At 33.4% G+C, this 27,070-nt stretch overlaps 1 protein-coding gene across 2 annotated transcripts in view; it reads left to right on the forward strand.

Annotated features, from left to right (window-relative positions):
- LOC145268417 (sodium/calcium exchanger 2-like) overlaps positions 1-27,070 on the forward strand; it is a 365,943-nt gene that overhangs the window by 88,393 nt on the left and 250,480 nt on the right. For both annotated transcript variants that reach the window (XM_080123977.1, XM_080123981.1), the window contains exon 3: positions 14,830-14,939. In XM_080123977.1, coding sequence (XP_079980103.1) covers positions 14,830-14,939 — 110 coding nt within the window. The remainder of the gene's footprint in view (positions 1-14,829; positions 14,940-27,070) is intronic.

The following is a 27,070-nucleotide window of genomic DNA, read 5'->3' on the forward strand; positions in this document are numbered from 1 at the left end:
TACATGCAATATGATTTCTGTTCTGCTAGATCTACAGCAGATGTTCTAAGAGTTATCGGATTAGTGTATCTTTCGACGGAGGCTTCCTTTCTAGGGCAATTGCTCTCACATTTCAAAGGCCTTTGACAGAGTATAGAATAAAAGTCTACTTCAGAAAATCTCCAACTACGGTATAGCTGGAAATATCTTTTTTATTATTAAATCATTTCTCTCTGATAGGTTCATAAGATTAGTGGTTCATGGGCAGAAATCAGAAGTTCACAGTATTAATGATGAAGTCCCTCAGAGGGTCATCCTAGGCCCAACTCTCTTCCTGCTCTACATTAATGATCTCCCAAATCACATCCTAAGATCATTCGTAGACATTTATGTTGACGACTACCATCTATGGCAACACTTCAAAGGTCGTAACCGATTGTTCTCTCTGATTCTCTCTTCTCTGATCTTGATCACATCGTATAATGGGGGAATAAACGGCTGATTAATTTTAAGGCATTCAAAACCAAGCTTCTATATTTCCATCATCAACGCTCGGATCCCCGTCTGACATCAATTGAAATGAATGACTCTCGTCTTTTAGAGACTCCATGTTTTAACAAGCTTCTAGGTCTGATCTTTACTCCTGATCTAAGATGGAACTCATACATCAAAGTTGTTGCCAAAGCTGCTGGAAAACTGGTGGGATCCTTCTACCGCTCCAGTTGATATTTCACGGCCGATGCAATTCTCTACCTGTATAAGAAGCAAGTACATCCAAGGATGGAGTACTGTTGCCACATCTTAAAAGGAGCTGCTAGAAGCAGCTTATCATGCCTTGGCAGAGTTCAAAATAGACTTTGTAGCCTAGTGGGGATGCCGTTTCTTTTCTCTGCAACTTCTTATTCCCACAGAAGAGAGATTGCCAGCGTATCTCTACTTTATCGTTATTTTCATGGCAAGTGCTTGTCTGAGCGCCAATCTATGCCACCCGGCCTGACTTCCACGAAATACACTCGTCTAGCTGAAAAGACTATCAATAATTTCCCTCACTCTTTATCTGTGCATAAACCTAGATGTAAATTCCATGAACAAAGTTTCTTTCTTAGAACTACACGCCTGTGGAACTCTATTCCGTTTTTCATGCTTTTCATCTGACTACAACATGGTCGTTTTCAAAAACGCAAACAAGTTATATATGAGCCATCCACTTAAGTAATCCAATTTACCAAATTTCCACTACTAACGATTGCTACATTTTTCCATTGATTACTGTACACTCATTAACCCTTATCCTCGAGTGGCCTCCAGGTCTTGATTAATGGTAACTCATTTGTAAAAAATATATAAATGTTATATTCATAGATAAATAAATATACGCACTTTCAAGTAAAAGAATGTTTTCTGTTTAGCTCATCAAAAATGATTTATAAATAATGCATATATCTTCTTCTTCATGTCTCAGGTCTGGTTATTGCAAACAGCGATGATCATGGCTCCCCAGTCCTCTCTGCATTTGGTCTTTCTGGGGAGATTTATAGTCGTGTTTCCATTTATAATAATAATGAAACTGTTAGTGAACTTCGTTCGTTGTCTTTCTCTGCTCTTTTTTCTGGCTATTTTTTCTAACATCAATCTTTTTCCAGGCCGTCTGACCGCATTAAATGGCTGAAGAACTTTACCTGCCTGGCGTGGACAGTATTTATTAGTAATCTTCTGTAATCTGTCTTACGCATGACTCCCGCATTTGTCTTCTTTTCTGGAAATGAGATTCACAGAAGTCTCCTTAAAAGACATATCTCTGCTGCTTCCAAAGTACTTTCAACCACCTTCGTTACTGTCCAACTTTCGAAACCGTAAAGGAGAATTGACCATATGTATACCTTCAATGCATATATCAAAAATTGAATAACTGGCGTAATTCTATGATTTTATATAAATGTTATAGTAATATATTTAAATAAAAAGTGCGTGAGAACATTGGTGAAGAATTGTTTACGTTACTTTTGGACGGAGGAAGTTCACTAGTTGGTTATGAAATTGTAAAAGGTCATATCACGTTTAAAACGACCGAGAAAAGGTTACATCTGTAACATTCTACATAACTTATTAAAGCAATAATTTTGGAAATGTCATTTGCTTTCATTATGTGAAAGGTCACAAGTAGATTTGATGCAGGAGTAGAATATCGTAGTTTTAGAACAAGAGGTCAAATGCGAGTTCACAGTTTAAAAATGTCATTGAGTGCATTGCCTAAGATCGCATATCCAAGCTATCTGTCTAAACTTAAATGCTGTAGTTCTTTACATGGACCGAGTCGTTATATTGTGCTTTTAATTGAGTTCTCCTCATACATGTGTCAAACAAAACACTGGCCAATCTTTAAACAGTAAAAAATATAAAATTGCCACTAGATGGTCACATGATCAAAAGTCGTTAACCCGAGTGAAAATCTTCAATGAAAGAACAAGCTCTTTAGAGAGTTGAAGCAGAGAGAAAAATTAGTTCAAGATACTTGCCAGCTTAACAATCGTTTAATATATCAGTTATTTATCAACAAGATGTTATGATCAATGGAAAATTTCGTTTTGTGTATAAAAGGATGCCATTATATATATATATATATATATATATATATATATATATATAGATTATATATATATATATAATCTAATCTAATCTAAATACACTGACCCCTCATATGACTTCATCCTGTCTTTACACCCTCTTCCTTCCGATTTCTTTTCTTTTCTTTTTCTTTCTCCCTTCCCCTTTTCTTTTTGACTGGCACTTTCCTTTCTTTCATTTTAGTTTTCACACCCTTTTTCTTTCTTTCGTTCTTGCTGAGTCTCAAATGTCACTTCAATACCACACCTCCCACTTCTAGTTAGCGATTTAGTATTTTATTTTTTTGAATAAGAAACATTTTTATCTTTTTTTCATTTTGGATCAGTTAATAGCGGATAAACTTTATTTCTGTTGCTCAAAGAAAAGCCTTTGGGTGTTTTAATAAACGAATCGTTCCGAAACATTAGCATGTTCAGTGTAGCAACAATGTAATATTTGTCTATATAAATAAAAATATTATACTCTGATCTTTTTATTGAGCACTCTTAATAACCTCGTTTTAATTCACGGTTTTTATCTCCTGACTGCCTTTAACTTGGAATATCAGCTCCTTCGGTGTCGAGCACTCTACAATGCTGGTTCGTTACATATAGACATTGAGAAAATTAACTTCCATACATCTCTGAAAAACATTGGAATTATCTTCTTGTCCTTACAATGAAGATAGAGGAATTACTGAGACGAACGAAATGGAAAGCGAAATTCTTTCTGCATAAATCTGACTATGGATTATTTCGGATTTAGGAACCAGGTTACCGCACCCCATGTTGTACAACTGGACCTATTCGAGAAAGACTTAATGGATATTGTCAAAGTATAAAACATCTAAATCAGACGTAATAAATAAAATAAACCGTGATAGCAAAACTATAACAGGCAATTTAAAAATAAATGATAGATATATAAAAATAAATAATCGATAAATAAAAATAAATAAATAGAGTTAGCAAATTAAAGACAAATAAATGTTATATCCTCCCTAAAGATCATAACCCAAACTTCATGAATAAACCAACAATTAGACTCATCAACCCAATTAGAACGAAAATAGGAAAAATTAGCAAAAAAAAAATAAAATACTTGAAAGAGTCAATTACCAAATTAAATTACGTATAAGTTAAACTTCTGGGTAAATACTGCTGAAGCAATAAGTTGAATTTCTAGTATTAAAAACAAGTGTGACTGTTCTTTTTATCCAATTTGATATTGAAAACTACTTCTCTTCTATTACTATCCACCTTTTTAAGGAGGTGATGGAGAAATAGTGATTATCAATAGATATAGAAATACGGTCTTAATTAGTAAAAATGAACAATGTATCAAAAAGGGCCAAGCAGGTTCTTTTGATGTATCCATGGGATCCCTTGACTAGGCATTAATGACTGACCAAGTGGGCCTGTAGATTTTGTATAATATCACTAAGAACGTTAGGTCTCTACAGAGATGGTGGCCTCATGATATGAAATAACTCTAACAGCCAAAAATGTGATAACTTAAAAAAAACTATTCTTAGAGAATTTAAAAGAATTAATTTTAAGGTCGACTTAACTCAAATCTAAAAGTAGTACATTTCCTTAGCGTTACTTTCAATCTAATAAAACAACATATAAACCATATGGAAAGGACAATGCTAATCCATTTTACGTTCACTCCATGTCCAACCACCCAAAATCGGTGATTAAACATATCCCGTATCTATTAGTAAAAGAATTTGTAACAGCTCATCTAACAAAGAAATCTTCAATACCCATAAAAACTTTTATAATAAAGCCCTTAAAGGTAGCGGATATAAAATCACTCAAATAGAGTATACCGCGACATTTTCATATAAAAACACTGTAACTTTAGGAAAATCATTTGGTTCACCTCTCCCTATAACCTAAACTAAACATAGGAAAAATTATCAATCTTATAAAACTACATTTTCCACCAGAGAATATCCTCCATAAAGCTTTTAACAAAAATACTCTCAAACTTAGTTATAGTCGTAGCGATAACCTTGAAAAAATTATCAACAAACAAAATAGGAAGATATTAAATAGCAACCAAGAGACAAATATATCTGAATTCAACAACACTAGATCCTGTAGTTGTTTAAACTAATCTGAATGCCCACTTTAACGCAATTGTTTAATCAAACCACACATTAATTCGTAATAAAACATTACATTTATTCCTAGAAGCGACATCATTATCATCGTCATGATCTACAGAGGAGGTAGTTCCAATTTTACTCTCTATTCCATAAGTCCTTTTACGACCCACTTTTTCACCGCCTGAATTTATACTTTTTCCTACTTTCCTGTGTCTACGCCGTCATTAACTGACTACTGAATTCATAAACATCACATACTCTTACCACTTTTTATCTACACAAATAATGATGTCTTCATCTAGCGTAAAATAAAGCTATGACACACAATCAACGCGACAACGAATAAGGCTGCCTAGTATACTTTTCGAAATATCAATAAGGAGCAGTACGCTATATGGGAATATCAGTTTCTCCCATGGGCCTAGGTTCTGCCCACCCAGATTTATAACCCCGAATGACATTGGACTCCTTCCGATAATGGACTACGTAGGTTGTATCAACTCCTCTTTTCGTATAATTTTCTCCATATAATTATCCACAACCACTAAAAAAACTATTTTCAATAATTGTGCTGAAAAACAAAATAGCGTCCATTCGCAGCTGAATATTTTGTTAACTGCATTTCATTTCCTCTGATAATGAGCCATTGTTGAAAATCCATGGATTAAGGAAATTAAAATAACCCCTTCTATATATTCCTTTGTCAAGCAATAAATTCTTAAATCGAATATATGTCTCTATATGTGTTTTTCAGAATTTAAAATGAACCACGAAACTTATATATTGCTCTATTCTTTAATATCGAGCTTTTCCTTTTTGGCTAGGATCTCCTTGAAAGTATTACTTCAAGTAATATCTATCAGGAATTTTCATCTGAATTTCTATCAGTGTCTTATATATATATATATATATATATATATATATATATATATATATATATATATATATATATATAAAGAACGATTGTTAAATGTTATTCTTTCAATTACTTTCGTTTTGGAAGAGCACAATAAAAAATAAATTTTAAACGAAACGAAATTTAAATTTCCGTTCCATTTTTAGAACACCTGTAAAACAGAACATCCTCAAGTTTTACCTGATTTTTTCATGATAAAATTATTATTCCTATATATAAATTCAAGTTTTACGATATATTTTTTTGTTTATTGAATTGTTAGGTGAAAATATAGAATAGTTACAAAACATCCGCCAGCCCGGTAACATAAGTGCATAAGTACCAATAAAGTGAATTTTGGTCCCCAACAAAGGGAGGGTGGACCTATAAATTCACCTTTTTTCCGTTCGTCCATTCGTCTGTCAGCACTTTTCTCTATGACTACGCCTTGGAATTTTTTGAAATTTTGCACAAACATTAAACATGATATGAGTAAAAAAGTAACAGAACGGACTTTCCGGGAAAACTCCGATTGCCTCCCTAGGGATCTTTTCGCGTTAAAATGGCCAAAATTAACACTTTTGTGCCTTGGATTTTCATATGACTTTCTGAAAAGTAACTAATTTCGATATAATTTTGTTTGTCTATACTTTGCGAGAACTCTTGGGTGTGCCCCAGGGGCGGTTTTAGGGCTAATAAAAACACTCTATTTTTGGGACTATTTTACCATATTTGCCCAAAATTTTCTGTGTATGTCTATTTAGCAGTTTTGCATTGTGCTGAGCTCAAATTTAAATATGTTAAGACCTTGGGGAATTTGGGGGCTAAATGGGGGGGGGCAAATGATAAACTTAGTAATTTCTTTTTTTGCATGGCGCAGAACTCACATTTACATATGTTAAGGCCTAAAACTGCACCGTTTGTTTATCACCAAAATTTGACGTCCCCTGGGGACTTTGGAGCTAAATGGAGGGAGGGGGCAAATGCTGAGCTTAGTCATTATTTATGTCTCGTTCACTGTGCACTCACGAGGGACCATGCATGTTTCACTTGTTAATATCATATTCAGCTAAATCTATAACAAGCTACAATTAAATGAATGGTTTATTTTATTGTCGCTGATTAAAATTTTAGCAGACTGAAAATTGGGAGACACAAGGACCAGTAGAACCCAAAATAGTAATTCGAGCAGGTATGCATGGAGAAAATACTAGAAATAACAATTTTGTTTTAGTAGGAAGAATAACGAAATGCTAATTCATTATTTCCTGGTAAATATGTGCCTAAATAAAAAAAAGTGCAGCAATAGCAATAATAATAATAATAATAATAGTAGTAGTAGTAGTAGTAGTAGTAGTAGTAGTAGTAGTAATAGTTAAACAAATAAATAAATGACGTTTCATTGCATTTTGAGTATCAGTTTTTAAGTTTGATAGGCGCGAAGTATTTTTGCGGTGATTTACAAAAAAGAAGACATCAAACTCAACTATAAAACTCATAAAAATAATATTTTGAAAAACTTTTTTCTTTTTAACTCCGGAGTGTTACGTTTGTAATCGATGAGATTAACGTGATAGAAGAAAAACCAGGTGTCCTGTGTGGATTTCAAAGGGTGGGGGCATTTCTGTAACCCTCAGCATTTTTTTTCATTTCTACTAAGCCACCGCAACGCGTGACCGGGTACAGCTATTTAATATATGTGTCGGATGCGTGAAATAATGCAGTAAACCACTTTCAATGTGGTAAAAACTGAAACCAAATACACTCAATGTTCTAAATACAGCTGGTTTGTGTAATAATATAATTTAAGTCTTATTAAGCTTAATGTTTAATTCAACAGTGCTCAATATATAAGAAAATATATAACGGTTGACAGAGAAAAAGAGAGAGTAAGGAAATAGATATACAAAAAAAGAAATAGAAGTAAAGAAGAAAGATGGAAAGACAGAAGAGTAGATTTAATTGTATATGGTTTTCTTTTTTTACTTTTTTATGTTTTATATCTGATGTTAATAATTTTTTTACAAAAACTTTTACTCTTGCACCCAAATTGAACATTGAAACAAAAAAAAAAATAATTTGAACTTGTTACAGGCTCGCAAAAGATGTTTATTTTTTTTTAATTTAAATTAAAAACTTAAGTAAAATATAAATGCAACATAAGTTAGAAAAGCTTTCTTTCAAGACATGAAAATGGTTAAACACGACCTTTTGTTACAAAATTTAAAAATCAATGTACCGGATTCTGTATGAAATTAATCAATTTTCAATGTACACTTTTATAAACTATACAAAGTAAAATATAAAGCTTAAATTCAAATTGAATCTAAATATTAATATATTACTCCATTTATAGTCACTCTATTTCCACAAATTTTTATTACCATTATTACCTACTTATATGTCATGTTCAAATTAGTACAAATTCCAACTCATTTCAAATGGAAAAAATTATTACCTACTTATGTGTCATGTTGAAATTATTACAAATTCCAATACATTTCAAGTGAAACAATTATTACCTGCTAAAATATTTTGTCAAAATAAGTAACATGGTATAGTGATTTTTTTTTTGGGGGGGGGTCTTTTAAATCTCCACATTTCATGTAAAAACATAATTACCTACTTATACGTGATGTTGAAATTGATACAAATTCCAGCGCATTTCAGGTGAGAACCTTATTACCTACTTTAGTGTCTTGTCGAAATAAGCAAAAAAAAAATCTTATTATGTTTATTATGGATCTTCAAAATCTAAGCATTTCTGGTGAAAACATTATTACTTACATGCCATGTTGAAATTGGTACACATTCCAACGCATTTCAGGTGGAAACATTACCTACTTATATCTCATGTTGAAATTAGTACAAATTTCAGCGCATTTCAGGTGAAAACATTATTACCTACTTACGGTTTATATTGAAAGAAGTAAAATCATAGTGTACTTCCGTTGATTAAGGATACTTTTAAACAATCACCGGATTAAGTTCTATGGGTCTTTTAACCAACACGTGAGCAAATGACAATTGACAGAGCAATCGTTTGGGCTACTTTTCTGTTCAAAGAGACAATGAAAACCCTCTGAAATTGGCCATTTGCGATAGGGAGTTAAAGAAAGATTTAAATGAAAGATGAGTCGCGCAGTTTCACTTGATCATGTTAACTGGACATTTTCGACTAATAAAAATGACGCATGCACGTTTGAAGCAATAGACATAGCGAGTTGGCATGAAATATCAGTGTCTAATAAAAATAGCAAAATCGACAGCCAAACCCGGAAAAACGAGAGAGAGAGAGAGAGAGAGAGAGAGAGAGAAATTGTTTTCTGCCCGACACACCTACACGACTCGACTTCATCAATAAGATATAAACAATAGTACACATACACACGTATCAATATATAGACAAATGTAACAGCGCGGACGGCTATAAGAAAATGCATGTGAAATGAGGTCACCGGTAGGGAAAAATAAAGACTTTAGAAAAGAGATCACGTTAGAGACGGAAAGAACGTTCGATATCACGTTGGAGGCGTGATATCGTTCGAGATCACGTCCGGCTGTAGCAATCAGAAATAAATATCGTTGCAAAAAAAAAAAAAAGCGAGTTGAAGTTTTTTCCTATTCTTTGTCTCCTTTACGACTGAGCATACAACGTATTGGTTCCCGGACAACGTTACATAAAGACCGTGCACTGTATCCACTGAGCATAATGGCAGGATTAGTATTACTATGAAAGCAAACCCACAAGAGAAAAATACAAAGAGATCGATCATGATTGTCTCGTCAAACGACCAGAAAAAGAAAAAGGAAGATTGATTAAGGTTGAAATCTTTTTTTTTTTTTTCAAGCTCCAGTTTTCGGAGTTTCTTTATTTCCTGTATTCTGACATTTTTTTTTAATCCGACATATCGTTTTCCCGGGGATTATAAAGAGGCGAAGGGCAATCTATACCGTCGCATGACGATGTTATCGCGTCTCTTTATATCTGTTGTCTCCAGAAGCCAGGAAGCGTATTCTTCGCCTCTTTATTACAAACAATAAATAAACACAATAAACTCTCTTCACTGCCTTACTTAGAAATTCTCTCACGAGGAATTCAATGGTATCATAACATTGTGGATGTGGCCTATTGAATAATAGAATCTTAATCTTACGTGCGTCTTGCTCCACAAAATAAAGAAAAGATAAAATTGTATAAACTGTAAGTTCCTGGTCTTCAGAGACAATGGATACCTCCTATAAGGGTGCCTGTGCGTGGAAAATATAATAAAGCAATAGTTACACAATCTTCAATCGCATTTTTCCTGAAGACCGGTGGCAGCAATAAGTTCACAGAGACTAGAAACAATGCCGCCATAAACAGAGAAAGACTGATGTCATTTCGTAAGTTCCTTTCTCACATACCAAGACTTGAGTCCTTATTTATTTGTATCCAAAATAGAGCAAAGTTATACACAAGCCCAGTTTGAGAAAATTCCAACTTCCTCAAAAGAGGGCAATATGGATTCAGACAGAATTTATTTATTTTTTTTTTTTTACACAGGCATCACCACATTATCAAGGCCAAGAGACCACTCAAGGATAAGGGTTAAAGAGTGTATAGTAGAAATTGGAAAATATAGTAATCATTAGTAATGAAAATTCGGAAAATTTGTTAACTAAAATGGAACGGCTCATCAAGAACTTATTTACGTTAGACTTGAAGACAACCATATTGTACTCAGCCGGAAAGCAGGAAAACGGAAGACAGTTCCACAGGCGTGCAGTTCTAAGAATGAAGCTTTGTTCATGGAATCTACATTTAGGTTTAGGCACAGATAAGGAGTGGGGGGAATTATTGATAGTGTTTTCAGCTAGGCGAGTGTTTCTTGTGAAAGTTTGGCGAGGGGGGACCATAGACTGAAGCTCAGTCGAACACTTTCCATGAAAATAACGATACATTAGAGACAAACTCGCAACATCTCTTCTGTTAAATAGAGGTTGCAGGGAAGAGAATTCTAGAAAAATTTCCTCTTAAATTAACCGAGGATAAAATATATTAAGTTGTAACACCAGAACAGATACCCGTTTTCCATACTATTTAACTCATAGCTGAAAGGGGGGCATATATGAAATCCCAAGGGTACTAAGGGAAAAAACGCAGTAACCCTGATAGAACTCGAACCCAATACGCAAAATTCACAGTCCTCACTACTTCCATAGGTACGTTAGATAGGCTTAGTATCCTCCTTTGAACGACACCGTGAGACTGAAGTGAAAGTAACTAATTCTGTATTGATTATGGATTTAATCAAATTGCGAAACAGTTTATATATAGAAGATTGGTGCATACAGCAACCTGCGATCCATTCGGTTTACCCAGGGGCAAAGGTGATTATCAATTGTGATTTAGAGGTCGTTCTATTCAAAGTTAATTGGTCGTTGAAAGTGAAAGATTTGAATTTGAATAGAGAAAAGGTCGATGAGAGTTTACCAAGCTTCTGCCAAATGACCTATTAGAGAAATACCGTTGAGTTGCAGCAATATTGAAGAATATATAGTATAACTACGTTGACACCCCGGTACTCGTTGGAGCATCAAAGTTAAGCAACACTGAGCTTGGTCAGTACCAGATGGGTGATCATTTGAGAATGTCAAGCTATGCATGTAGGAGGACATCCACACTTTTCTGCAAAAGAACTGCTCCCCCCCCCCCACGAAAAAAAAAACTCGTTATCTTCCCTGACCAAGATAAACAAGCGCGACTGGAAACTGCTTGTGAATTTTATATTTTCATGAAACGTCCTCCTTCGGAAGAAAACGATTCAACCCGTCTAGGGTGAGTGTTACTTCGGTATGGTATGAGGATGAAATGAAGTGCAATTTTGAATACGATTTTATGCGCATGCGTTACAACTAAGCTTTCCAGAAACATCATTAAAATCAGAAATAAGTGGCAAAAAGGTGCGCATTTTTCTTCCTTCTATCGTGAAAAGATAGGATACAGGAGATGAGGACAGAATATGGGGAAAGAACAACCAGCGCACAATGCGTGTGCAGCTTCCTCGACATTTCTCGGAAGGAGCGCGTCAGGTAATTAACAATAAACAAAACCCTTCTTAAAGATCATAGGGTGAGCCTCTCAGAACTGTAGATTGCTTGTATCTCAGCCCGACAAAAGCATGTTCATCCTCTACTAAATAATAACACAGATTCTGTTGAATCGATTGTCGAGGTGTGATCACTTACTGAGCATGTTACAGACAACAATAAGGTGTATTAACTTTTTGCAGGAAAACATAAGAAATAAAAATAGAAAAGATGATAGTTCTTAATTTAGCCGTAAGACGACTAACTGCTATTTACTACTAATACTACTACTATTACTACTGTTTGTGTCTGTGTTCGTCAGCGGTATCTAAATCTTTAAGAATAAATATTTTCTCTCACAAGAGTATGCCTGATCATTATCCAACGAAAGTTTCTTTACAGAAGCAATAAAACTAATAAGGCTGTGCAGTTAGTCTAAGGAGAAGGAAAATTCCGAAATAACACGTATTATTTGGTCGGTTATGACTGCTTATAGAGGGTGAAGTCACCAATCTTATAGTGGGCGAAGTCACCCTCTATTGTTAAGTAGAAGAATAAAGAGAATAGTTACATGCCCCAATTTTGTGAAGAAATGAGTACCCGAAATTCGCCGTAATTATATTTACAAGCAATGTAGATTTATAAACAGAATAGATACAAGTATAATGTTAAACAGTTCGTTACCGAAAAGGTATAAGAAAACACTACTTGCGTTTTTTCTCAAGAGTCTTTTGTGAGAATTCGAATGTGCTTTGCGTGGGTGCAAAACAGGAGAGTAGTTTCGAAGCGTTCTGCATGGTCTGAGGTCCGAGCGATGAAGAGGAAAAACGAAACGAACCGAATGTAAAAGTGATATGTATCGCCCCCTTGTAGCAAAGAATGGGATTTCCAGAATTAAAGGGCGATAATTAAGTTTACCTTAATGTTACCAGTTTGTGTTCGTGTATTCGCTTGCTTGTAGAACTCGGTTCCCATACGTTGTTCTCAAATTGAGTATTATTTTCACAACATTTCGGTCGATGTAGTCTCCAAATTTCTTCATGCGTATCTTTGCGAACTCAAGAATTTGCATGTAATTTCGAACGGATCCCTTTATTTAATCCACGAGGTAGCATGTTTTAGTTCCGTCAGCCATAATAATAATAATTCGCAATTGTATTCTGAGTGCCGCTCCTACTGATGATTGAAACTTCAACTCCCAGAAAAGTGTAACTTACAACTGAACGTTACCTTTATCCAGTACTGTGCTCGATCCTAGGACGTACTTGGCTCTTATACATGTGGATGTTGCATCGGCAGTGAGATATCTACTGTAGCGATAGAATGATCCAACCATTTTTCCAGCGACCTTGTTCCAGTGCTTGTCCCATTGCCACGTTATTTCAATTTATCTGGGTCGATCCGTGTCACTGTGTTATATTGGCTGGTTCCTGCACGTTGTAACTTTTCTTTAAAATTCCTGCTGCTTCCAAAACCTTTTTGATTTCAACTTCTTCAATAGTTTTACTTGTTTTATTTTTTTCGGAAATGTCCTTGATGCTATTTTAATTATTCGTATTACTGAACTTCTTATATTCCTCAGCCGCTTCAGTTCTCTGATAAATAAGCAACTAATTTCATAATTTCTTTGTCATGTTCAGCTCCACTCTTTACTATTTGATAGTGGTTTTATTTTTCTTTCTTATAAACTATCACGAGTTTGTCTATTTGTGTTTCAATATAAACTTTTGATTTTTCTGTACTGGCTCTGTGTCATACGGGTTGAATGTTTGATGAGAAGTTATTAACACATTTCTACGTAGATAACCTGCTCAACCCGGTCATATCTATTTTTATAACCCGTTTGAGCCAGCTTATGATCTTGTGGTCTAATGTTTCGTCCCTATGTCTATGGTGTAGTTTTGTGTTTTTTTTTTTTTTCGTGTTTTTCTATTTTAGTTTTTTATTTAGATTTTTGTTCTTCTCGTGTTTTTTTTTTTGTTTTTTTTTTTGCTATCAGTAAAGATTCCGTTTCTCTTTCAAAATTTCTCACGCGCATTCATTCTATTTTCATTCTAATTTTTAAAACCTTATTTCTTGTTTTACTGTTCTTTGTATTGTTTCCTGCTTTTTGGTAATTTTTTTTTGTATTGTTCGCCTTGATCCTGCTTTTTTAGTAATTGGTCTTTTTGTATTATTCGCTTTGATCCTGGTTTTTGGTAATTTGTCTCTTTCTATTGTTCACAATTATTCTGCTTTTTGGTAATTAGTCTTTTTATATTGATCGCTTTGATCCTGATTGTTTTTTAATTTGTCTCTTTCTATTGTTCGCCTTGATCCTACTTTTTTGGTAATTTATCCTTTTGTATTGTTTGCCTTGATCCTGCTTTTTGGCAATTGGTCTCTTTGTATTGGTCGTCTTGATTCTACGTTTTGAGGTGGTATTTGGTCTCATTTTATTCTGCGTTATGAACTTTTGCAATCTTTTAATTGTGTGATCTACAAAATTTTAAGTTACCGTCCTTCATTTTTTTCTTTTAATATAGATTACTCTCCATCATCCCTTGGGTGTAATGCCTTGTAAATAGAAATTCACGCGTGCCGGAAGAATGAGGAAATAAATGTTGTTGTTGCACGAAAAAGTGGTTTCGAGTTATTCTTTGTTTTGGTCTCCTTTGCGACGTAGACTACTACAACATGTGAGTCCCGTGTGTAAACTTGTGTAACGTTACCGTATCAGTTATGCCACAGATGCATGGGTTCTATGTGATAGTCTATAGGGGTTGAAGGTGTAATTCTTAGCACAGGCAATACTAAGAATACAATTACAAATTACTTGGGAATTCTACCCAATCATGGTTAACGGGATAAGAACAACATATCCCCGTAGATATAAATAAAGGGTTCTATTCGAAATTCCGTACAGATTCTTCAATTTCAACATAAACATTCCCGAGTTTGCCGAGATGCATGCGAAGATTTCGATATTGAAATTCATTTAATATTTGGTCTACTTGGAAGGCTGCTTCTTTTAAAACATTTAAGTCTGAAAAATAATTTCAAATTTTTAATTGTTCTGTTTTTATTTGTTCTTTTTTTTAAAAAAAGAAGAAAGAAAAAACAAAACAGTATAGACGCACAGATATAAATTTGATTACTAAAAAAATGTTCGCTTCTCTTTTAGGGTATGCGAGTTGTACATCATACCAACGTCCATGCCGCAATACACGGAGGGAAGATGCAACGAGTTCCTTCGGAAGGTTCCGACGATGGACGAAGTGTCGTCATCACGTGGTTTGTAGCATTTTACCTACACATTTTTATGGAGTCATTTGTTTTTCTGTGAGGAAACTCACTTTTGTAATAAATTGTTTTACTAAAAAATGGTACGTAATATTGAAACTTCGTTACTTACCATGGCGACCGAATACGATGTCAATGTGACGTCAACACTTTGAAGCCGGCAAAACCCTGAAAAATACTCGATTTTATTTTGCCCATCAAATTTTAATTTGTTTTTTTTCTGTTGTCTTAGTGAAATAACCTTGAATAGTTCGTTTTAATTACTTTTAAAACAAATAAACTAAAACAAATTGTTTTAGGTAGTTTTTTTTAAGAGTTTATTGTTTGCTAAATTATATATGTATCATATTTTTAATCCAGTTAGAAAAATCATTGCAACAAAAAATGATTATATTATTTGTAAATTTGTAATATATTTCAAATCAATTTATACAAAAAGCACTAAAGAATACTTATTTGATTATTTGTAAATTTGTAATATACTTCAAATCGTTATAAAAAGGACTAAAAAACTGATTTTATTATTTGAAAAAAGTTTGTTTTTTGTTAATATGCAAATGTGTAATATATTTCCAAAACAAGTTCCGAAACGAATCACTAAAGAAACATAGATTGAGAAAACTTAAAGATTTTAGCATTTTTAAGCTGTAAGCAACAAACAAGTCCATCTATTGCTTCTATGTAGTGGAATAATATGAATATATAAATCGCTTAAATAATTAAATAATTCGTGCAAAAGAGGAACAAGAAATTTATTTTAAAGACAAAAAAAAAAAAAATTTACACAAAATAAATGTACAAAATAAATTTAACAATGCATACTTGTCCATATGCGATTTTCAAAAAAAAACTTCTTTTTAACACACAAAAGGAAAAAAAATATTACTCACAGTTTGACTGAGACTTTTTGTTTTACTTATTTATTTTTTATTTAAAAATAAAATTCTCAAAAGATTTTATTATTTATTAATTAGTTACTATTTAAAAAAAAAACATCAATTACTGTTTTTTTAATAATTCCTTTTTATTAAATATTTAAATATTTATTTATTCATAAATAAATAAATTATATTTAAATACTTAATAAAAAAATTATTAATAATGATAATAACAAAAAATACGTTCCCCATAAAAAAATCATGGAGCGACGACAATTAAACAAAGGGCAGGTAACTCCCTCAACGCTTAAGTGAGCGTAACAATGAAATACAACAAAATCGCTAATAAATAAATAAATAAATAAATAAATAAATAAACAATAGGCCAGTTACCGTTTGTTATATTTCAAATCCATTTGTAAAAAATACTGATTCAATTTTCATAATAAAAGTTTAAAAGAAGACAAATTGTGTAAGATATTATTTGTTTTTCACCGCAAACATAAAAAAAATATTATTTACCGGCCTAGGTAAGTTTGAATACATTTCTCAGGTATTACCAGCATCAAAGTAATGATGTCACGTTGACGTCACGATCGGATTAGTATTCTCAGCTTGATTGTTAATAATTACAAGGTTTCGATCGATGTAATCTCTACTCTTCCTGAAGATACGGAGTTTTAGGAAGAACCCCTTATTTAATCCGCGGAGTTGGATTATTTTTGTTCAATGATTGCGTCAAAAAATTTCTTATTATATTATTCTTAGTTATTATTATCTATAATAAAAATTAGTCGATGTAGTGTACGGATAAAGGCGTTTATTTAACAATCAATTCCGTACTACAGGCTATAATAATACATAATTAATTCTACCCAGTTATCTAATGAGACCAATCAATCAGTTCGAAATTCCATATAGGTACTCTGTGCTCATCATAAGATTTTGATAGTTCGAAAAAATACGCTGAAAGATTGCGAAAATAACGACCAATATGAGAATAGCAGCCCAAATAACCTAAATAATACAAACTATCAACTCTCGTCTAAAAAAATACCGAGACAGTGTTTATTATATTCAAACAAATGAAGCAAGAAAGAGTTTCTCCTCACATATAAATTCACACCTTTTAAAATCAGTATTTAATATCCTTTGATTTAACATGGAACATCTTCACCCACCTAGTACGCCATAATTTAGTTTGATGCGGACTAATTTCAGGGGACTTTTTCTATTACTTATCAGCAAAGTGTTACCATTGTCGACCAAAGCAAGAGTCTATCAGGCATGTTTAAGCAGTGTGATGATGTATAGAAGTGAAACGAGGCTAGTGATGATAAAGGACTAGCGTCACGTAAATAAACATTGTATGAAAATAAAATTGATGTGTAACGCGAGTCTTAAAAGCAAGCTCAGATCTGGTGAGTTGAGAGGGAGATAAAATTTGGGGAGTATAGGGAAATTCATACAAGAAGTGCTCATGACCCCACCCGTATGCCTTGACCTTTTTCTTACAACTTGCCCAGAATTGTACTCATTCTCCGTTCTACGAGGGGCGTGCAATAAGAAATGCCCCTGACTCACGTCCAGTTGTCTGATCTAGCTGAAATTTTGCATGTGCAATGATTTATATCTCTACTGGTTATGTGTCAAATTACAGCTCTGTTTTATAGGTGTTTGAACTGAGTCAGGTGTGAAATGGAGCCTGTTGAATGTCGAGCAGTGATCCGGTTTTTGTATTTGAAAGGACGCACACCACAGGAGACTTTTGATGAAATGAAAGAAACTTATGGTTATAATGCCCCATCATATGACCTTGTAAAACGCTGGCATCGTGAATTCAAACATGGCCGGAAGTCTGTGGAAACAGCTCCCAGACCTGGTCGACCCCCCCCCACTTCTGCCATTGATGAGGCATCTGTCCGTCAAGTTGAGGCTGCCATTTTGAAAGATCGGCGCATTACTATTCCCCAAATAGCCCAAGATGTCAAGATTAGTACAGGGTCTGTGGAAATTATCATTCATGACCATTTGCATATGCATAAGGTGTCTGCCAGATGGATTTTCAGGTTGCTCACACAATTCCAGAAGCAAGAACGCATCGAGTGCTCGAGGATGAATTTGGAGATGTGCCAAGAAGATGAGCCAAAGTTTTTAAAAAGACTGACTACACAGGATGAAACCTGGGTCCATCACAATTATCCAGAGACCAAAGTCCAGTCAATGCAGTGGAAGCACTTGGACTCACTACATCTAAAGAAGGTAAGGGTGCAGCCCTCCGCTGGCAAGGTCATGCTCACAGTCTTCTAGGACCAGGACGGAGTAGTGATGACAGATTTCCTGGCAAATGGTACCACAATTACAGGAGCCTATTATGCTTCACTTTTGAGGGAATTAAGGGAAGCTATCAAAATCAAGAGGCGGGGCAAGATCAGCAAAGGTACCCTCCTCCTGCAGGACAACGCTCCGGTTCACAACTCGTATGTCGCCAGATCAGAAGCACGGGCGTGTGGTTATGAAACCCTCCCCCATCCTCCCTACTCTCCTGACCTTGCACCCTCTGACTTTCACCTCTTCCCAGCCATGAAGTTGTTTTTGAAAGGAAAGCGTTTCCCAGATGATGCAGCCTTGATTTCTGAAGTCACGTCATGGTTGGAGGACCAACCTGGGGTGTTCCACAAAAACGGTCTCCAGAGCTGCATTAAACGATGTGAGAAATGCATAACTCTTGGTGGTTCCTATGTAGAGAAAGACTAATAATGGATTTTCTGATCATTCAGTTGTCTCAATAATGTTATAAAAAAATGTAATAAGTTCTCAGATGTACCTTTCCATCTTACTGTATATCGATACTCTATGGTTGATTGGGATAACTTCCGAACATTTGTATCAGACATACCTCTGTTCCATGTTTAAAAAGGACGCGTCCTCTTTAGTATCAGACCTGACGGAATGGTTAATTGTCGTTATACCGCTTCATACCATCCAAGAAATTCCAGCAAAAACCTAATAACCAGCCGTGGTTCACTTTAGAAGGTGCCGCTGCCATTGTGCACAGAAACCACTGCTTTCAACGAAATAGATGGTATAAAAACTATAGCCACATTTAGGACTACATAGAACCACTGTAAAAGAGTAATAAAGAATGCGAAAGATTCGTATGTCATTCCATTAAGTTTAAGTAGCTGAGCATCGGTTTGGTTCTCACTAGTTTTGAAGAATAACAAAAGGGTCCTGAACAGAGATGTGTCCTCTATCCCAACCATCATCAATGGACCTGAGGTAATTTCATCAACATTTTACAAAGCAAAACTCTTTGCCAAGAACTTTGCAGCAAATTCTACCCTTTTCGACGATGGCCGCTTACCCACCGTATTTCCTCCAATGTTTGAAAATGCGTTATGCGATATACAAATCTCTACGAAGTTTATCAAAGACCTTGCTTTTAGTAAAGCAATTGGCTCCGACAGTATTCCAGTCATAGTGCTCAAAAAGCTTCAGCTGGAATTAGCTCCCATACTTACAAAACTGTTCAAATATTGTTTGAAAGAGAACTGCTTTCCAACACGCTTAAAAACTTCGTCAATCTGCCTCGTATTTAAAAATTCCGGAGACCTGTCATCTGCCTCTCAGTTACAGACCAATCAGTTTTCTATGTATCATGATTCAGTTGTTGTAATCTGTAATAAATAGAAAAGTGGTCAACCACCTCAGCGGAAATAACCTCCTCAGTGACATGCAATATTGTTTCCGTTCTGCTAGATCTACAGCTCGTGTGCTAACTGTAATATTACACAGGATTAGTGAATCTCTCGACAAGAGCTTTGTTTCTAGAGCAATCGCCCTTGCAATATCCAATGCATTTAATAGGATATGCCATAAAAGTTTACTTCACAAGATTTCCAGTTATGGAATAGCTGAGAATGTCCTCTACTACTACTACTACTACTACTACAACAACAACAACACCAACAACAACAACAACAACAATAATAATAATAATAATAGTAGTAGTAGTAGTTGTTGTTGTTGTTGTTCCTCCTCCTCCTCCATTTCCTTCTCTTTGATAGGCTTGTAAGATTAGTTATCGATGGGTAGAAATCATAGTATTAACGATGGCATCCCACAGCGTTCCATGCTGGGCCCAACTCTCTTTTTGATCTTCATCAATGATCTCCCAAATCACATTCATAGATTATTCAGGCAACACTTCAAAGGCCGACAATGACCAAGATCTTTCTTATTCTCTCTCTCTCTCTCTCTCTCTCTCTCTCTCTCTCTCTCTCTCTCTCTCTCTCTCTCTTCTGATCTTGAGCACGTAGTGCAATAGGGAAAAAGGTTGCTGGTTAATTTTAATGCATCTAAAACCAAGCTTTTCTCTTTTCATCATAATCGCTCTGACACAACATCTGGCCCGAATTGAAATAAATGGCTCTCATCTTACGGAGCTTCTGAGGCTGATCTTCATTCCTGATCTGAAATGGAATACCTACATCAAATTTGTTGCCAAGATTACTGGAAAAACAGTTGAATCATTGTAACGTCCAGTAGGTATTTCTCTGCCGATGCAATCCTCTATCAGTATAAGAGCCAAGTAGGTCCTAAAATGGAATACTCTTGCGACATTTGGGTAGGAGCTGCTCGGTATGCCCATCTTACCTTGACTGAGTTCAAAATCGGCTTCGAAACCTAGTAGGTGATGTCCTTTTTCTCTTCCCTGCAACCTCTTTCTAACAGAAGAGACGTTATGAGCCTGTTTCTGCTCTATCGTTATTTTCCTGGCAATTGCTCGCCTGAGCACCAATCTATTGACCCCTAACCAAATTTTCACAAAAAACACTCGACTAGCTACAACCACTATCAATAATTTTCCCCACTCTCTATCTGAGCCTAAATCTACTCGCAATTTTCCCCACTCTATGAAAACAGTACATAATGTAATTCCATAAACAAAGCTTCTTTCCTAGAACTGCTGCACGTGGAATACTGTTCCATTGACCTGTATCCCAGCCGATTACAATATGGGAGTCCTCAAGTCCAATGTAAACAAGTTCTTGTTGAGCCGTCCCCATAAATAATCAAAATTCTACCAAATCTACACCATTAACGATTACTAAACGACTACCTTACATTCATTAACCGTTATCTTCGAATAGCCTTGGGTTCTTGATAAATGGTTATTCCCTTGTAAAAGATTAAAAATAAAAAATAGAAAATAATAATATGATCACACTGAAAAAATTGGTGAGAGATCTTGGGTTCGTAGATGCTTAACAAATAAGGTAGCAGCGTCAGTCCATGTAATACAACACAGCAGTATTTTTATTTATATTCTATACTTTCACCTAACAATTTAATAAAGAAAAGATACTAAAAAAATAAAACGCAACTTTAGAATCCTATTCAAGAGATAACACGATCCGTAAACTGAAGAAGTACCAGAATATGGTTAGGCGTGTACCTTTATAGATAACTAACGGGGGATCTCGGCTTTTCCTGCTCGTAAAATACGCTTAAATATATTTTAATTCATCCAGATTATCTAGAGCCAATTCTCTATTGAATATTATATTGCAACTAATATATAGAACTGATTTCCAAAGTTTTAAAAAGTGACTTGGGAGCCATTAGACAAAACAAAACATTTATCGCTCTAACTGCGTTCCCTACTGGTTGAGCTATCGATAGAGAGACAAAGAAGATTTAAAATTAAATCACTTCAAGTTATGAATGAATTATCGCATGCGCAAAAATAGTAGATATATGCCGGTACGTGTGCGTGTGTGTGTGTGTTTGCGCACGCGCGTGCGTGTATGTGTGTGTGCACGCGCGTATGTGTGTGTGTGCGTGTGTGTGTGCGTGCGTGCGTGCGTGCATGTGTGTATCGAGCGCAGAAAGATGCTTATTTTGGAGTTGGTCTTTTATCTTTTTAATTTGTAAAAATATTCGAATGGCTTTGAAAGTCACGTTTTCCTGATTCAAACCCAATTTAGATGAATGACCCGGTGGGTGATACCCAATTGACAGAGAACGTTATAAACTTTTGTTCCCGATGTGGTATATTCAATACTGAAACAGAAACGCGCAGTTGTAGGTCATCTGAAATATTTATATTATATATATATATAGATAATGTTAAAAAGTCCACGTATGCTTCTAGAATGGTAATTTCAAGGTTATGAGAGTTTTTTTGAAGCATCAAAACGATGTTTTTTTTTGTTTTTTTTAAATATATTTAATATTTTATTTTTTATATTTCAAGCGGTCTTCCGCTCTTGTTAACAAAAAAAAAGAAAATAGTAAAATAAAAATGGAAGACGTTAAAAAAATTGGAAATTTGTATTTTAGACAGCGTTCATTCTTTGCAACAATGTTCAAAAAAGTTCACGTGAATTATTTTTATCTTTTGTGGAAGAAGAATGTTGCAAATTAAAGAAAATAATACAATAAAAAATACTGCATTCTTCTTCCATAAATGGTAAAAATAATTCACGTGAACTCTTGTTTTCATACTTCAAAATACCCCCATAACCTTGAAATTTACTGGAGAAAGTGTCTGAGCAACTGTGTGGACTGTCACACTGTTTGTTTTTAAATCCCCAAAATAGTTTTGGTACACAACTCACGATCCCTACAAAAATATAAAGATTAAAGTAAGTTTGTAGAAGCGAACTAATACAGGGATTACGGAAACCTGATGAAAGCAAGTAATTCTCTAACGAAATACTTGAAACAAATGTTTTTCTCTTTCATATAGTTTTAAATGATGAAAACCTCAATTCCATATAGACACACACACACACACATACATATATGTGTGTGTATGTTATATATATATATATATGTGTGTATATATATATATTTTAATATCTTTATCTGTCCATTTATATATCTATCTTTATATAAATATACGTGGATGACTCTCCATCTCTCGCATACCTATAAACATAGATATATACACACGCATATATATATATATATATATATATATATATATATATATATATATATATATATATATATATATATTTATATTTCTCTCTATGAATAGATATTTATATAATTTTATTAAAATTACAAAAAGTCGCTACAATAAATCTACTCGCCATGCGAGAATAAATGTTCGGCTTTACTCGAGGCCTTTAATGAACATGATTTTCATTATTTTCATTCTTTTACTTTTGGATATTTTTAACCTGAAATATTTATGGTTATGCAACTTTGATCCTGGCTGGTACCAGATGGGTGACCATTTGGAAATTCTAGGCACTGTATTTTCTCTCCGCTTATCTCGGCATTGTTTTCAGTCGTCCTGAACATCTAGTTGCCACTGGTATTTAACAACACCGACCAAAACGAGATGTGGTCGGAGATTTCGCAACTCTTGCCACAAAACAATTCATTGCGCAGACACCCTTACACTGGATAGCCATATTCTGTCAGGAGAAAGTGACCATATATATATACATATATATATATATATATATATATATATATATATGTGTGTGTGTGTGTGTGTGTGTGTGTGTGTTCATCGACGTTTTGCCTTTATTTCAAGACTTCTTCATTCATCCAGAGAAAGTCTCGAAATAAAGACGAAACGTTGGTGAACACATAACTCGGCTTGTTCCTTTTTTTGTTTCTCTATTTCGTCGTAACACTATTCCCATTATTCTCATATATATATATATATATATATATATATATATATATATATATATATATAACTACTTCATTTATTCACATAAATTCAATATATGAAAGTATAGATTTATGCGCAAACTTTAAGTATTTACTTCAAAAGTGCTCAATACGTGGGTAGAGCTAGTTAGTAATTTATAAAATATATATGGCGATTAAGCTACACTGAATATTTGTGTGCACATAGGTATATTTATATGTATAAAAAAAAAGAAAAAAAAAGGAGAACGGCCACCTAAAACCACTAACCTAGTTCTAAAACAGATCCTTTGTTTGATAAAATGCATGCCCATTGGCTGGTAGGAAGGGGCGCGGTGGATACTAGAAAGCTGATTGGCCAACTAGAAATCCTCAACATATATAAAAACAAGAAGCAACGACAGAATTCACGCATAAGCCTGACGAATCCTATAGTTGGATGAAACGCAGAATATTCAGTGTAGCTTAATCGCCATATATATTTTATAAATTACTTACTATATATATATATATATATATATATATATATATATATATATATATATATATATGTACGACTCTCTTTCTCCTTCTTATTATGTTTTTCTCTCGCAGATTTATCTCTTTGGATTATGCCATTTTTATTTTAAATTTGATTTAAAACATTTAAACAATTATTGTCGGAACTAAGCGGCTGGCCCAACGGGTCAGGGTCTTTTTTTTTATATCTAGTACAATATAAACGTACGGATCAAATTAGGTTACATATTTAATCCGATCATTTCTCATAAATCCCATCGTAATTCATTTTTACCATTATTTCTGGATTCGTCCTGCCTCATCTTGAAATGTTCTACATTATTCTTGTTATTAATCTTATTTGACAACTAATCGATTACGTATCAATTCGATTATTATCAGCAATGTCCATCATTATATCCCAAATGCCAATTCATTGCATCTTGTCAATCTGAATTGTTCTTTATCACACATAAGATTTACTGTTGCGTGGCAAAGCCATGAAAGTCGAATGTGATTATCTCCAATAGTTATAAGTTAACCACACCTACATAACCGATTAATGCGTATCTATCTGTGTCACTCACTAAAGAAGTAGGGAAATAACTTACCACGTGTCACTCATCAAAAAATAGGGCAATAACTTATATGAAACTAGAAAGTGTTATATGTCCGGTGGTTGATAGACCGGGATAGTCCGTTTGTTACAAATTCCATTTGAGACTTTAATCATCTCAAATATATTTTCAAAAAAAAAAAAAAGAAAAGAAAAAGAAAACCGCATATTTTAAATATTTTCCTAAAAACTTTAAATCATTACTTTCAATAAATGAAATTAAAAAAAAAATTACAATTAATTATATTCCTAAAAATGTGGGAAACTTACTTTTCTTTCAATTTACATTGTCAGTCATCATCATATCATATAAATTCGAAAATTCTATTGTTGCCATTGGTTTCCCCGATATTTTTCTAGTCCGAATTCTTTATAAAAAGACAGCTACTTACGGAAGGAACAAGGTGAAGGTTGCCAACATCCTAAGTGAAACTGACTTTTGTGGGACAAACTGGAATAGAACTTTGGACATTTAGGTTTTCAATTCGTGTTAACCACTGACATAAATAAAATAACTTTATCATAAATTATAAAAAAATATAAAAAATATTTCATCAATTGCAAAATTTTTAGAAATTTATTAAAATTAATTCATCTAGTGAAAATTTTCATTAAAAATTAACCGAATATTCGATATAAATGCAAAATTTGAGAATGAGAAATTAATTTTGGCATTTAGGTTTGAATAAAATATCTTCTTTTTAATAAAGATTAAAAACAAATATCTTATTTAAAATTTATAAAAGCCATTTTCAGTCAATATCAATTGCAAAAAGTTAAAAATATATTATATTAAAGTTGTATAAAATATTTTCGTTCAATATTAATTTTTAAAAGTGGGTATCTCATATGATTTATAAATATAAAATATATCATGTAAAATTTATAAGTAATATTTATCGTCAATTACAAATTTTCATGTTTCCATTCATGATATTTAAAAACAAGTTAAACAATATAATACTACAATTGTATGGAAACGGCACTAACCTTATGCTTGGTTTAACCGGCTTTCTCCAAAGGAGAAAGTTCATGGGAGTATGAAATTCACAAGCGGGTCCCAATCGCATGTATATCCCCGTTAAGGGAGATGACGACGTTAGGTTTTTGCAGCTTTTGCAGGAAGGTGTCGACGTCCTCTTACACACAGCGCCTAGAATTCCAAAATTGGTCACCCGTCTGGTACTGACTAGGCTCAACGTTACTTAACTTCGGTGATTTAACGAGAACCGATGTATCCACGTGACTATGCCGTGCAATTATATAAAATTTCATTCAATATTAACTTAAAAAAAGAACTATTAAATTGTTTCATGTAAGATTTGTCAAGTACTTTTTACATTTTTATTTAAAAAAAACCATTCTACGCAAATTTTATAATTGAGAAATTTTCTATATTATATAAAAAAATATATATTATATAAAAAATATATATTATATAAAAAATAATATATATTATATAAAAAATATATATATTATATAAAAAATAATATATATTATATAAAAAATATATATATTATATAAAAAATATATATTATATAAATAAAATATATATTATATAAAAAATATATATTATATAAAAAAATATATTTTATATAAAAAAATATATTATATAAAAAATATATATTATATAAAAAATATATATTATATAAAAAATATATATTCTACGCAAATTTTATAATTGAGAGAAATGTTCTATATTATATAAAAAAATAACCCTCTTCTTCTACTTAACAAAAATGAAAATAATTAATTTCACATCGTCCTTTGAATTTATAATCTATAAAAAATATTTTCGTTCGATAGTTTGATGAATGAAAATGAAATGTCTTCTTTAAAATATTTATTAATTTATTTAGTAACATTCAATTAAATCAAATGCATATTTTCATATAACGACATGAAAATCTTTTGTCGTTTTCGCAAAATTATATTTTTTTCTTCTTTTTTTTACATAGGCGTCACTACTTATCAAGGCCGATCGGCCACTCAAGGATAAGGGTTAAAGAGTGTAGAGTAGTCAAAAGGACAATATAGTAATCAATAGTAATGGAAGTTCGGTAAATTTGTTAACTTAAGTGGAACGGCTCATCAGAAACTTGTTCACGTTGGACTTGAAGACTTTTCGTTTTATGATAATCAGGGGAATTAAATGTATTTTATTTTATGCTTATTACTTTCATCCAATGTTGTTTAATATTTATAAAAATTGTTTTTATTTGATGTAAATTAAAAAAAAGATTAAATTCCAAATTGTATCTATATGTTTTTGTAAATTTTCTTCCTCGTAATAAATCTTGATATACTTTTAGACATTAAATTTTTACTTTTTAACATTTTTAGTCGCGGGCAAGCGACTCTATAAGTCACTCCGACAATCTATCGGTCGGTCGGTCGGTTGGTCTGTCGGTCTGCCCGTAACACTTTTGTGCTTGATCTTTTTGTTTAAG

Source organism: Euprymna scolopes, chromosome 4 (genome assembly GCF_053919585.1).
Source record: "Euprymna scolopes isolate OS-2025 chromosome 4, ASM5391958v1, whole genome shotgun sequence".
In the NCBI taxonomy this organism is placed as follows: domain Eukaryota; kingdom Metazoa; phylum Mollusca; class Cephalopoda; order Sepiida; family Sepiolidae; genus Euprymna; species Euprymna scolopes.